The sequence below is a fragment of the Theobroma umbraticum genome, unplaced genomic scaffold (assembly GCF_002168275.2).
Source record: "Theobroma umbraticum cultivar Fairchild unplaced genomic scaffold, ASM216827v3 scaffold_67.0, whole genome shotgun sequence".
Lineage (NCBI taxonomy): Eukaryota > Viridiplantae > Streptophyta > Magnoliopsida > Malvales > Malvaceae > Theobroma > Theobroma umbraticum.
In genome coordinates, this window is record NW_018397262.1 from 2,904,995 (window position 1) to 2,919,277 (window position 14,283).

Here is a 14,283-nt window from a genome sequence, read left to right on the forward strand (position 1 = left end):
AGCCATTTTATTTTTATTTTGAGTCAAATAAGTCCTTATAATTAATGATTGACTTAATTAAAATATCATTAGCGATTCTATATCTTGTGATACTAATGTGGTATGCTAACATATGATAATTAATTGTGATGTGACATATTGATATATTATAAAAGATGATGACATGACATACTAATTTAACATAATAATACAATAATATGATATTTTTCACCTTTCACATCAATGCCCTGTCAATGTTATGTGAATATAAAATGACAAGTGACATTTTGATTAATGACAATTAGTTAATCATTAATCACAAAGACTTATTTGACCAAAATAAAAATATAAAAACTTAATTGAATGCAATAAATGAATTAAGACTTATTTGAATTTTCTTAAATAGTTTAGGAGCTTATTTCAACATTAAGGCGACGTTTGGTACTTTATAATGCAACATGATTGCAGGTAATGTGATTGTAAGCAATGTCATTGTAGGGAAAATAACATTGCAGTGTTTGGTATACAAGTAAAATAATGATTAAAATGCAGAGAAGATAACATTGCAGCGTTTGGTTGATAAGTACTTTGTTGGGAATGTAATGTTAATTTTCAAAATTACCCCTAGTTATTAAAATACAAATTTAATATATTTATATTTTTTATTATTAATTTTTATATAATATCATCTCTTAAATATATTTTGAATGTCATATATTTTATTTTCATTTATTATTATAATCTTATATATTTTATTTTTATTTCTTTAATATAATTTTTTATATTATATATTTTATTTTTATTTATTTTTCTTATGTTATATAATTTTAATTTTTTTTAATTTTTGATTCTTATATTATATATTTTATTTTAATATTTTTATTTTAATTATAACATTATAAAATATTTTTAATAAGGTAATAAAGTTGAAAGGTAAAAATATTTTTAAGAACATTGCAAAATGCAATATAATGTGATTGCATTGATTTTGGACTACAATCACATTACATCTATTGGCTGTAATGTGATTGCATTGCAATCTTACATTGCAGTGATCTGTTACAAAACAAACACTGTAATGTAATTTAATTGAGCATATTGTAAGGAAACCTAAGTCTAATAACAAAAAATAAAAAATGAATCATCTCAATGATATCAATTTATTTGGATTTGATTTAAAATGGAAATATTTTTTAGGTATATTTTGAAAATATTAATATTATTTTTTATGTATATAAAATGTAGGGTAAACTTCATTTATATTTTTTATGGTTTTAATTTTTTTCTATATGAAATCTCATGATTTCTTTTTTATCTAGTAAAATATGTGAAATTTTTTTCGAATTAATAGATAACTTTTATCTCTACAAGGGGTTTGAATTAATAGATAATTTTCCCTACTAAAATTATCAAAATACTCTTAATCTAAAGTTTGTTTGTTTGTTCACACTTCAAAGTATTTTTATAAATATATGCATGCTTAACATGTGAAAAACCCAAAACTAAAAAAATGTTAATTCAAATTTTAATTGATCCTATAAAAGCCTCATAGCAGATGCAAAAGACTTGTAACTAGAATTGAAAACTTAAAATAATAATTAAATATAAATTCAACTCGAATAGTTTGATTACCATCTTTAGAATTAATTTTCAAAGCTTAAGATTTGTTTTGTAGAATGAAATAAACAAAAATACTCGATTTCCTCATTTAACTGCACGACACATAACATTTATATAAAGGGAAGATAAATAAAATTTATTGGTATATATATATTTTCAGATTATACGAGAGGAAATAATTATCTTTTTTTCTTATAAATCTTACATTGTTTACTTTAAAATTGGAATTCAAGATTTTCAAAAAATAAAATATTAAGTTAAATTATCAAGGTAACTAGAAATAGAATAAAGATTTCTTGAGAGTAGAAAGAGTTAATTATTAAAATCTCTCATGAATTTTTTTGAAATGGCCTCATGAATTTTATATTTTAAAGAAAAATTAAAATGGTTAAGGGCACAATTGAATGTAGGAATAAAGTTGGGGAAGTAAATTTGATATTTTTCGGTTAATAGGAAAACTCCAAGAACCCAAAAGTAATTACTTCGGAAAAAAAGGACGTGTATAGACCTTTTTTTTGGTACAGATAAATCGCGTCCTCCCTCCAACAAACGCACTACAGAATTCACTCTCCCACCCCCTAGGGTTTATCTAGGGTTCCGACCATTCCTATCTCTGCATTCCCCCAATGGCGAAGCCGACGAGAGGCCGTCGCTCACCCTCCATCTCCGGTTCCGGCTCCTCTTCCCGTTCTCGGTCCAGATCTCGTTCCCGGTCCCGCTCTTACTCCGGCTCAGACTCCAAGTCCAGCTCCCGCTCGCGGTCTGTGTCCCGGTCCAGATCTGCTTCCCCGTCTAGCTCTCGCTCTCGGTCCCACTCCCGCTCCAGATCCTTCTCATCTTCCTCTCCTTCTCGCAGCGTTAGCTCGCGAAGTCGCAGCCCTCCTCAGCGTCGAAGGTCACTTTTTTCTTCTCTCTTCAGATTTTTGATACTCTACAATTTACTTATAAGCTTTAATTAATTTGAGGTTTGAAATTATAGTGAACAGCAATACTTGTTAATGGCAAAAATGAAACGAAAGAATTTAAGTCTAATTTGATCAGGTACTGGGGGTTGTTAGTTTTGCAAGTTTAAATGCAAAAGAAAACAATTATTTTGGAGAATAAAAGACAATGATATTACTTTTATATGGAGAAATTTTGTTAGAAATGGTGTTACATTTTATTTAGTTGTTTTTTTTTAAACTTTTTTTTTATAATTGGGGGAGGGGGATTCGATCCCTACTCTTTGGGCAAGGGGATAATGCACCAACTAATGAGCCAAAGCACGGGTGCACATTTTATTTAGTTGTTTATTATTAAGCAATTAGCGTTTTGCTTTATATCGTTTGCTTTTGATTTTTTTTTTTGCAAATTCTTAAGAAGAAAGAGCAGAGAGCGAAAAGTACTTTCTTGTTGCTAATAGCAGAGTACTGTTGCTTTTAAGATAATTATGCATGAATGCTGCACTTGATTGCCGAAAATGATCTGCCTAATAATAATTACTTGGAAACTTAGCTCATTTGGATTCAAGTTCATCCAACTCACCTTATGCCACAATATAGCTTCATTGAAATATGGTTCCTTTATCTTACTGTCAAGGAAGAGTAGAAGGTGTAAGTTCTGAGATTTTCTCGGCAGCTGATTGAGTTGGAATCTCATATATGTGTATGATGTACAAGAGTTGGAACGAAATTATGAGTTGAGAAGTGGTAATGCAGGTCAATTTAATGAATTAAAACTTAGATTTAAATGTCTCTGCAACTGGGAATGCCACCCTCTTTATTGACATTGGTATAATGTAACTGTCCCTCCCACCATTTTTTGTTGCATTTGGTTATTATCCTTTGGAATGTTTAATATCTTTATCTGAGTTTTCTTTTCATTCGCTGCCATAGTCCGCCTGATGCATCTAGGCGAGGTCGTTCCCCTCCACCACAATCTAAAAAAGCATCTCCAGCTCCAAGGTAAATTTATGTTCAGTTCAGATTTATCATTATTTTCAATTTAAATTTCTGCAGACGCTTTACTTTATTCTATATGTAATGCGTATGTTCTATGTTGTTAGCAACCAGGGAGTGAATTTTTCAAAGCTTTTTAATATTTGATTTAGAAAATACAAAATTGTTGAAAAAGAAACTTGTTTTTAATCTGTTTTAAGTTAGTGGATCTGGGTTTTCCAATAGTAGAGAGAATCAAATAATTCTTTTAAGTAGTAGTTTTCATTTTAGCTTTTCTTTTCGCAAGATAACTGCTATTGATATTGTAGTTAGTTTCTTAGGAAACAAAGATGGGTATTTTTCTCTTTTTTCTGTCTCTAGTTTTGTGGATTGGGAATTTTTCGTCTCTTCCTGTTTTCTTCAATCATGAGCAGATACTGCCAGAGAAACTTTGACTTGGTTGGATGACTTATATGCAATATATGTAAACATGCATTATGCTTAACATGATAATATGGAAAGGAGTTTAATAGTATGATCATGTTTCCAGATTAGGAAAAAAAGAAAAAGAAAAGAATACAGTAATTGAAAGGATTGAAGTTTATCCTCAACTATTTATGTTGTTCTTGGCACTGATTTCAGGAAGACTTCTCCCATCCGCGAGTCCCTAGTTCTTTATGTTGACTCACTGAGCAGGAATGTCAATGAAGGCCATCTAAGAGAAATATTCAGTATGAGCTTTACCTTTAAACCTTTGAGTAATACAAATGCTTGACTGGAGAATTGTTAATACTTCTTGAAAGCTGAGGCACTTAATAACTTATGGTGTATAAGACTTTTATTGAGAGATTGGCATTTTGAATATTTTGTGGCATGATACTGACTATTATTAATGAACTCTTAATTAATCTAAAGAACCTGGTCAATGTATGAGGACACTGTAATATTTTTCTTGATTTGCTTGTAGATCTTGTTCTAATATTTCCTGTAATCTCTTTTTTTTATCCCCTAAGAATATGATCACTTAATCATTTTGCAATTGTATTATAAAATTACATACAATACTTTTGTTCTTTTTTCTAGACGAAGTTTTGAGAATTATATTTATATGTTCAATAAGATTATAGAATTGTATATAATTGGGATAGTGGTTTGCTATTTCTGGAATGTGCATGGTTTTGTACAGGCGAGTATTTGTTTCCTTTATGTTTTTAATCCATTCCACCTCAACACTTCAATTCTGTTATAATTGTCTTCATCTTCCCACTTTGTAGGTAATTTTGGTGAAGTTGTAAATGTGGATCTAGCAATGGACCGTGTTGTAAGTTCACATCAGTCATATTTTGGTGTTGAAAGTTTTTCATTGTTGTTATTCTTATCATCATCATCTTCATCTTGACATGTTTCATGTTAACAGCTTAATCTTCCAAGAGGATATGGCTATGTTGAATTCAAGACAAGAGCAGATGCTGAAAAAGCTCTACTTTACATGGATGGTGTAGGTTTTGTTAATATGCTAGAGTAAAATTATTGGCAGTATTAAGATATTAGTACTTTGCAAGAATGATGTTAGTTTCTGCCTTAATGCAGGCCCAGATTGATGGCAATGTTGTAAGAGCGAAGTTTACACTTCCTCCACGACCAAAAGTTTCTCCACCACCAAAGCCAATTGCTTCTGCTCCTAAAAGAGATGCTCAAAAATCTGATAATGCCAGTGCTGATATTGAGAGGGATGGGCCAAAACGACCACGGGAATGTATGCTCAACATAGTAAAATTTCTGTTTAAATTATGTTATACTTGTGTATTTAGTTATTTATATATTATTCAATTTGTTAACTATTTGATATCAGCTTCTCCTCAACGGAAACCCCTGCCTTCCCCACGAAGGAGATCACCTGTGGGTCGAAGAGGTGGATCCCCTAGACGACCAGCAGAGTCTCCTCGTCGGCGAGTAGATTCTCCAGTTCGTCGTCGTGTAGAATCTCCTTATCGGCGTGGTGAAACACCTCCCAGGCGCCGACCTGCCTCTCCTGCCAGAGGTCGTTCTCCATTGTCTCCACCAAGGCGGCTTAGATCTCCAGCAAGGTATGGTAGTTGTAATAGGCAAATAGCTTGTTTAATTATTGAACTGGTTTTGAAATAATTTAACCCATTTAATCTTGACAGGCCCTCTCCTCGTAGGATGCGTGGTAGTCCAATCCGAAGACGTTCTCCTCCTCCAAGGCGCCGGTAATAATACATTTTAGCTATTCTTGTGTGGCTTAAATTTTATTGCCCTAAGGTATAAGTGAACTGGACACAACATGTGAACAAATGAATAAATGCATAAGATCTTGTTGAATCTGAAGAATCAAGAGTACACTAATCCATCAAAGACAAACTCAGAATTGTTTGTTAGGTAGTATTAGTATGTCTTATTCGTGTTGTTAGCTTTAATAAGTGACTCTTAGATGTTGATCTTTTGTTGGTATGAGTGTGGCTGACAAATAGTTCAATATAACATTGCAAATTTTCTCAGTGCCATGATGTGAAGTAGAAAGTGACGGAATGATTTTGGAGGCTAAAATCTAGGTTAACCAAGGGCAAAATGGGATGTAAAATACATGATATTTAAATATGATAATTCTTAATTCTTGATTTTGGACTTGAGTTTTCTTGATCTCTTGGTTGTTTGCATCAGCCCAATTCATTTTTATAATCTGATCATTTTCCATCTTTAAGCTAGTCGTTGGTGAAAAGGAGATAATAATCATTCGTAAATTTGTGGTCAATAGTTGTGCAGTAGTAATAGAATATAATGTCTCATCCAGGTAAAATATATGTTCTCATCAAATAAAATTATTTAATCCTGCCAAGTTAGTTATTTATAGAAGAAAGTTTCCATGTTTAGAAGTATGTGCCATATAGTTACTTGAGCAAACTTTGTGTCCACAGCCAAAGGTCAAATTACAATATTTGTACTTGCGTACAGTTTTTCATTTAATTGTTTCTTGATTCCATACTTACATAAAGCTTTTCATAAGGAACTTATGAGATTTTCATGTTTATAGCATGGATCATAGCATAAGAAAACTGTATAAGTACCAAAAGAGTATAAAGAAAAACTTTACCGTGTTTTGTTATTCAAGGTGTGAATCACATTTTCTCTTCTTTTATTTTCTTTCTCTCCTTCCTTTTATCCTGTCTGTTAGAAGTTTTAGTAGTTTCAGTTGGTAGGCTTTACAACTATAAAGAATTCCCTGGCTGGTCATGCTTGGCTTTGCTTGGTAACAGAAAAGTATCAAGGAAAAAGAAAATGGATTTTGGGTGTGCTTGGCAGTAGAAAAAAGTGAGAGAAAAAAAACAAGATAGATATATGTTCTGTCTAGTCTCACAAAATTCTATCTGTCCAAATTGGGCCATGAGGAGACTGAAAAGATGGCCAATTTGAATGAGTCATGTGAATTTACAAATTCTGCCTGTTACATAAGAGCAATCTCTCTCTCTCTCTCTGGGAGAAACCTTTAATCCCTTTCTCTTTTTCTCGAACATGGCTTTCACCTGCTTTTGGAAAGTAAAATGCATCAGTTTAAATTTATGAACCTTATCTCAAAATTAGAAGCTGTTAGGCTGTTGTTTTAAAGATGATTTGCTAGAAACTTTTTCTTGCAAATCCATCATATTTACAGCATTAATTTTTTTTTTGAAAAATAGAAAATTTATCATTTATATATTTTTTCTAGAAAAATAAAAATATGTCACGAAAAACAATAAACCAAAGAATACCATAAAATTGCTTTAAAGAAAAAAAAAGAAAAAGCAAAAGAAGTTTTTAGTTTTGGGAGTAAAGCACACATCATCTATTCATCTTAAGGAAATATTATTGCTTTTGATAAATATTTATAAGGGGTATGATGATAAATCACTTTGTCTTTGTTTTCTTTCCTCTCAATTTCAATTCTAACATGCAATGGATAAAAGAAATAATCCTTTATCCAAGCAATTCAATGGAAAAAAAAACTGTTTTCATTTTTCCACTTCTATTTGCTCCTAAATCTCCATTTTTCTTTGTCCTAGGATGAATGGAATAAAGATAAGAGGAAATTTTAGGAAGGAGAAAAGTGAAAGGATAAAATGTTATTTCTTCTAGGTGTGCTTGGTAGGAAAGAAAGAGGAATGGAAGGAAAGAAAAATGACATTTCTTTCCTTTGATTGGCGGAATAGAAGAATGAGTGAAAAGAAAGTAAAAATTAAATGATTTTAGTGTCATACCCCTCATTAAATTATAACTTAAATCTATAGTTTTCCTTACCCTTAGTGCTTTACCCTCAAAGTTAAGAACTTTTTGCTTGTTTTACTATCAAATTAAGAATATCCAAATTGGCCTTGTTTTCCATCTCATCTGTCCAATTTGGACAGATTGGGTTTTGTGAGCCTGGGGAGAAAACCCTCATCCCTCACATTTTCTTTCCTATCAAGCACAATCAAAATTTTTCCTTTTCCATCCTCCCACTTTTCTGTTATACCAACCAAAGCCTTTCTTCAGATTTTGTAGTACAAATGGGCATAAATGATGTTGATCACATTTTGCAATAATAAGGGAACATTGAAAGTGTTTTTTTTTCACTGGGCCTGCAAAAGACATGGGAATTCTATATTACCAGAACTCTTATGAATCCTGAACAGGAAGTCTCACTGAATTAAGCCACTGACTAATTGTCCTGGAAGTGAGACTGAATTCCACTATTCTGTGAAGGTAGGAAGAGAATGTGATGAATTGGATACTGGATAGTGGATACTAATTTTAACTTAGTTAGGCTACAACTAATTGAATTGGCATCCCATAATTAGTATTTTCTGAAGGATGTCTGCATCATGAATTGTGGTAATGCCCTGTTAAGACTGAAATAACTTAATTTGTAGATTTTCAAATGACTAATGCCTAACTTTTTCATGTAATGTGGGTCTTATATTATTATGTTTTATTACAGTTCACCTCTTAGACGAGCCCGTAGTCCTCCAAGAAGGTCTCCCTTCAGCCGTAGACGGAGCCGTTCTCCAATTCGTAGGCCTGCTCGTTCTCGTTCAAGGTCAATCTCACCTCGGAGGTGCATTTGCTTTAAATATTCTGTCTTCAATTTCATTATCTCTCTCTATTTTACCTGCCAATATGTCAAATATCCTCTAGAAAAGTGACAATGAAGAAAGAAGTTTATTAAATTTATTTGTATGTGCTGAAATTACTAGTAATTTGATTGACTACATTGAATGAGTGAATTTGAGCTTTTGCTGGTGCCTTTGATTGCCTTCCATTCCCCAATCCATTGATGTTGGTTGGACTATGAGAATTTACAAAAAATATGATACATTTGGGGTCTTCAGTGTTGGTAATAGTAGTAATATTTTCTCACTTTTGGTGCCTTTTTTTTTCCTTTAATTATTAAGCTATAACTTAGTAGATGACGAAGAATACCTGTTAATGAATAATAAAATTCAGTATTGTTTGCAATCTCATGTTTCCACATCTTGGGATCTTACTTCTGTATGTTATCTTTAACACAGAGGCCGAGGACCTGCAGTGAGACGTGGGAGGTCATCATCCTATTCCAGATCACCCAGTCCCCGGAAGGTTAGCATTTATTGTTCTTGTTTCAAGGGAGAACCTTATTTACTAGTTATTTAATATCTGGCATATGTGTTTTTTTGTCAATTATGACAGGTAGCAAGGAGGATCTCAAGGAGTCGCAGTCCTAGAAGGTAATTTGCTTATTTTATTTTATTTTATTCATCTTTCTTGCTAAATAATTTGCATTTTTAATGAAAATTTAAATTTTATTGGTTCATTTCTTTGTTATGCTGTGTACACATGGAAACTAGGCTTTGCTAGCACGTGTGGATGTGTGTCTATATATAACGTTGATTAAAGAATGCTAACCTAGAATGATGTTGTTGGGGTGCTAGCCATGAAGAAACAAGTTTGTGAGTTTGAGTTTAATCCAATGAGTAAAGATTTTGGAAGTTTCGATGAACACAGAACACCCTCGGGTTTTTTCATGTGCAGGCCATTGAGAGGAAGAAGCAGCAGCAATAGCAGCAGTAGTAGTTCACCCCCTCGTAAGCCGTAGATCTTAGTTCCCCCAGTTGTATTAGTTGTGAATGATGATGTAATAGCAGAGTTGTATTGACTTGCTCGAAAATACTTTAATTTCAGTCGTGATCGACTTTCTATTTAGTGGTTCCTAAAAGTACTTGTATTTGGACGGCGACCTGTTCTGCTATATTAAATTTGTCTTGTCTGAACAATTTTATGGCTTATCTCTTAATTTCAGTCTTTTTCACACAAGTGGTTCCATTGGCATTCAGTGATTAAACTTTTCCTGATAAACATATTAAATTTAAATGGAAATCAATTGAATTAGTCCTTGTGGAAGTTGTACAGTAATATTATTCTTTTTTTAAAATTCTGAAATAAGTAAAGTAATTTAATTTTCTTCATTATTTATAAATTGATAAATTAGCATTTATTTGTCATGACCAAATAAAATTATTTATCTCCGATTAGATTAAAGTCAATAATAAGACTATTTTTATGATTGTAGACTAGGCCTGAGCTATATCTCCAAAGTCCAACCCAATCGTGTTTTCCCAAGCCAAGGCCCATGAATAATAATGGAATTGCTCTTTTCTCCCCACGAAATTCCCTCGTGCTTTCCCTCTCTAGTTGCCCACTGTCACATCTGTATCCTTTTCAGCTTTCAGTTTACTGCCTCGCAAGGCGTTTCGCTCGATCAAAGGCAAGTTGAATTTGTTTCTTTTTATGGGTCGGTTGTGTATTTCTTTATGTTAAGTTTTTTTTGATTTTATGAACTGGGTTTGTTCTTCTAAATATAAACAATACAAAATTTAAAGCAAGTTTACTTTTTTTTTCTTTGAGGTGTGTGCTGTTATTTCTTAGCAAATTGCAAATTTTTCATGATTTTTGATAGAATAGATTGCTTTATTTATCCCAAGTTTGATCATAGTTTTACTATATATAAATAGGTTCTACAAAATGGGTTTCTAAATTCATTATGTAATTCATCCTACAGGTGTATGAAAACCAGCTTGGATAACGGTAGTTCCAAATAGCGAAAAATCTATCTTAATTTAATTATAATCTACCTCGAAATTTCAAAGTTAATGAGTAATTTTCTCTTTTTTTCTTTCATATTTTGCAGTCTGTGAAATAAAGAAAATTTTACTCTCGTCCGCCGGAGGATACCTTCACTGTTTTTGTTTCTTTGACTTACTAGTAGGAACTGAAACTGAGTCAAGAACTGAGTTTCATCTGGTTTTGAAACTTGTTATTTGTGCCTTTTCCATACCAGTTTGTCTGTTCACTTTTGAAGATAGTTGCTAAGACACTCCTTTAGGAATTTTAATCTGTGAAATTTTTTCTTATGTAATCGGGAATAACATGGTATGCTTTCTTTGATTGAAAATTTTTATATTTGGTCTTCTTTATTGGTGCATCTTTCTTATCTATAGTCCATGTTTTGAATCGCCTACTGTTGCCAATTGCAAACCATCTGAAATAACTTTTCATGTTTTTCTTTTCAGTGATGCCCAAAATTTCTTTATAGTCTAAAAGTTTATTGTTATGACTGTTAAATTCTTGTTTTTTATTTTTTTTTCATGCAGGGCAGATTATACTTAATGCCTTAACGGCTTCGACCGTTGCCACTTTTAATTTCTACCGTCGACAGATCATAACTATTAGTTAAAACTTAGATAGCTGGTACATTGAAAGAATTTAATGGCAGGCAATGGCCTGCCATCTCTGGGTCGTGTAAAGCTTACTGATCTCATACTCTCTGAAGGCCTTCCTTCAGACTCATACAAGCTATCGGTTTCTACTTTGTCACGGTCATTTGCTCAATATTCTGCTGCCATCATTCAGATTCCAGCTAGTGATGGACCTTTCTTAAGATCTGGTTTAGATTCTGCTCGCCTTTACTTCCTACAAAAGGCAGCATACTCGTCTGCAGACATGAAAAGTTAAGTCTCTTTCAGCCTGTCTTTAGGACGTCTCTACAAATTGGACCCACCATCTCATTTCCTCTTCTTTTTTTTTCTTTCTCAGGTGAGTTTCTCTTCTTTTCTTTGATTTCATCTAACTTTCTTTTTTTTTATAAAAGAATATATATATTATAAAAAAAATACATGAATTGGGTTATATTAGTTATTTTGAATTAAGTGGTTTTTTAGTTTCTGGGGTGGCTTTGAAAGTTGAAATTCAGATTGTTTTCAGCTCCTGTTTAACTGTTCATTTTCTCTGTTTCTTTGGTTGTGTGATACGTTTTTTATTTATTTGGGGGGAAGAGGGGGATACCCAGTGTGAAGAGTTAAGCTTTTTCATTATTATTGAAATGAAAGAAGAAGCATAATCATGATTGAATTTGTCAGAAAAAGGAAAAAGAATAAAAAGAGAGGTATAATGGAGTGTGTAACCGTAACATGTGCTCTTAGTAGTTGAACCAATTGTTCAAATTTGCTGTACCATTTATTTTATCTTTACTTCACTACTGGGTTTTTCTTTTTCTTTTTTTTTTTGAACATCCAATTTCATATTGCTTTATATCTGAGACTGGTGTAGATATTTCAGTGATTAACTTTAATCAGCTTTCTTTTGTTTAACATGAACATTTCACTTCCTCTACTTTTTCGCAATCCTTTTAATTTTTTTAATCATTTAGTTCTTTTAATTTACTTTGTCCTTTCCAAGTCAAATCCAATTTTCCTTTTCCTTGTTCCTTGAAGAAAATTTTCTGGCATTTTTCTTTTTTGCCCCCAGCACATGAAAATGGGGGTTTTTTTGATATAGGTATAGTAACATATATACTTCTAAGTTTTGACTTGTTAACAAATGTTAAACTTTGTAGGCAAAAAGTTAGAATGAAGATATTGAACTGGAATGTGGAATGACTTTGGAGTTTTATAAAATGACCAAAGTTGAATTGTTTTCTCTACATGTTGAGACATGTGCTTATAACTTGAAGCGTGTGCTATAACTGATTTGTGGGCAATAAATGTGCTAATTTTTGAAGTGGAATCATGTGGAATAGATTTAAGTAACGCAGAGTTACTAGCTGATCTTTCGTATTTGGGCAATAATCATAAACAGTTGTTTAATAGCTTTCTCTCACTCTCTGTGGTTATGGAATTTGTTGAACTATGCGCTTTGCTTTTATCTATATTGCCTTCTTTAGGGAAAGAGCTGGTTTTGGCTTTTTTTGTTTGAGATGGTAGTGTATATGTTCTTTTGAAGCTTTGAGGTTAAAAATGATAATTTTGTATTTTGGCCACTCTGGGATGTGCACACAAATGCATTTATCTTTTCCTGCTTCAGCTCTTTGCTTTCTTAAAGAATTTTTGTTTGTAAACGATTGTCAAACTGTCTGGCTAGATGCATGTGTATCTTGAATCATTGTCCCTTGTATTGGTTTTCAGGAATTTTGCTGCATTATCTGCTTAGCCACTCTGAAAGATGGAGCGGTCCAGACTTAATATGAGGGGCCGTTGCTCTGGTTCAACACCATCAGAGGAATCAGCTTTGGATTTTGAAAGAAATTGCTGCTGTCATCCTCATCTTCCTTCATTTAGTCCACCAACGCTTCAGCCTTTTGCTTCAGCTGGAATGCACAATGAGAGCAATGCCCCTTACTTTTCATGGCCACCCTCCAGCAGATTAAATGATGCTGCTGAAGAGAGGGCAAACTATTTTGCTAATCTACAGAAAGGAGTGCTGCCTGAAACCCTTGGTCGGTTGCCAAAAGGGCAACAAGCAACAACATTACTCGAGCTAATGACCATAAGAGCATTTCATAGCAAGATTTTGAGATGCTACAGTCTTGGGACAGCAATTGGGTTTCGTATTAAAAAAGGTGTACTGACTGAAACACCAGCTATCCTTGTTTTTGTCTCCAGGAAGGTTGACAAGCAATGGCTCAGCCCCATCCAATGTCTACCTACTGCCCTAGAGGTTATACAATTTTACTTCTTATCCTGTCCCTTTCCTCTGTTCCTTTTTTTCTTTTACATTTTCCATTCTGATTACATAGTGGTTTTATCTTGTTTCAACCCCTTTAGTTGGAACCGGGTTCAGTGTGTAGCTAAAACAATTATTAAATCCTTTAATCAGGGACCAGGAGGTGTATGGTGTGATGTGGATGTTGTAGAGTTCTCTTATTTTGGTGCGCCTGAGCCAACACCCAAGGAGCAGCTGTACACAGAGATTGTGGATGATTTGCGTGGGGGTGATCCGCATATTGGCTCAGGTTCTCAGGTATTGTCAAGTTGCCTTGTAATATTTTGTATTTGATGTATGGTAGTTGATAGATCTTTTTTTTGGGTGTACAAGCATGTTTGGGAGCTCTGATCATCCAAAGCAAGCTGGAGGTTGCAGTTCAGTCCTATTATTGTAGTAAAATCAGTGAATAAAATGCATAGTAAACTGCATTTTCTTATTTCTAGTGATCGTGCAAGTGTGCTTCATGGACTTGAACTGACTTTAACGAACTGGTAGTTCAAATCTAATGAGTTGTTTTAGGCATCTAAGAATCTGAAACAAGAGTGATATTCAATCATTTTGTCACAAATTATTGTCTTCACAATCATTTCAGTAACATTTGTTTACTCCTTATTGTCAGCCCAATTTTTTAATGCAAACAAATGTGTGTACCCTACAACTTTCTGTCAAGACCATATAACCAAGTGGTCCACATTCTTTACTGGGTTCTTCAATCCCT

General features: G+C 33.1%; 2 protein-coding genes across 6 annotated transcripts in view; both read left to right on the plus strand.

Moving 5' to 3' along the window:
• The first annotated feature begins 2,128 nt into the window (after window positions 1–2,128).
• SR45 (arginine/serine-rich 45) lies at window positions 2,129–9,839 on the plus strand. Of its 5 annotated transcripts, none has more exons than XM_021432729.2 (13): window positions 2,129–2,494; window positions 3,474–3,542; window positions 4,158–4,246; window positions 4,790–4,836; window positions 4,933–5,013; window positions 5,106–5,271; window positions 5,368–5,602; window positions 5,684–5,746; window positions 8,488–8,604; window positions 9,059–9,125; window positions 9,216–9,253; window positions 9,374–9,397; window positions 9,471–9,839. In XM_021432729.2, the coding sequence occupies exons 1-12, from the start codon at window positions 2,226–2,228 to the stop codon at window positions 9,381–9,383; spliced, it is 1,251 nt and encodes a 416-aa protein (XP_021288404.1). In that variant the 5' UTR covers window positions 2,129–2,225; the 3' UTR covers window positions 9,384–9,397; window positions 9,471–9,839. The 5 variants fall into 5 exon arrangements, with proteins under 5 accessions (XP_021288404.1, XP_021288405.1, XP_021288406.1 ...); XM_021432730.2 differs by having other exon boundaries at window positions 9,374–9,394; window positions 9,558–9,839; XM_021432731.2 differs by having other exon boundaries at window positions 8,488–8,586.
• Window positions 9,840–10,165: 326 nt separating this feature from the next.
• LOC110419631 (protein NARROW LEAF 1-like) overlaps window positions 10,166–14,283 on the plus strand; it is an 11,085-nt gene continuing 6,967 nt past the window's right edge. Inside the window, exons 1-4 of the mRNA XM_021432724.2 lie at window positions 10,166–10,290; window positions 11,177–11,618; window positions 12,986–13,517; window positions 13,677–13,848. Of these exons, the coding sequence (XP_021288399.1) occupies window positions 13,023–13,517; window positions 13,677–13,848 (667 nt within the window). The 5' untranslated portion in view covers window positions 10,166–10,290; window positions 11,177–11,618; window positions 12,986–13,022. The remainder of the gene's footprint in view (window positions 10,291–11,176; window positions 11,619–12,985; window positions 13,518–13,676; window positions 13,849–14,283) is intronic.

Coding starts and splice junctions, on each gene's coding strand:
- SR45 (XM_021432727.2), top strand. CDS start 2,226: ATGGCGAAGCCGACGAGAGGCCGTCGCTCACCCTCCATCTCCGGTTCC. Junction 4,837..4,932: donor ATCTAGCAATGGACCGTGTT/GTAAGTTCACAT, acceptor TCATGTTAACAG/CTTAATCTTCCAAGAGGATA. Junction 9,254..9,557: donor AGGAGTCGCAGTCCTAGAAG/GTAATTTGCTTA, acceptor TTTCATGTGCAG/GCCATTGAGAGGAAGAAGCA.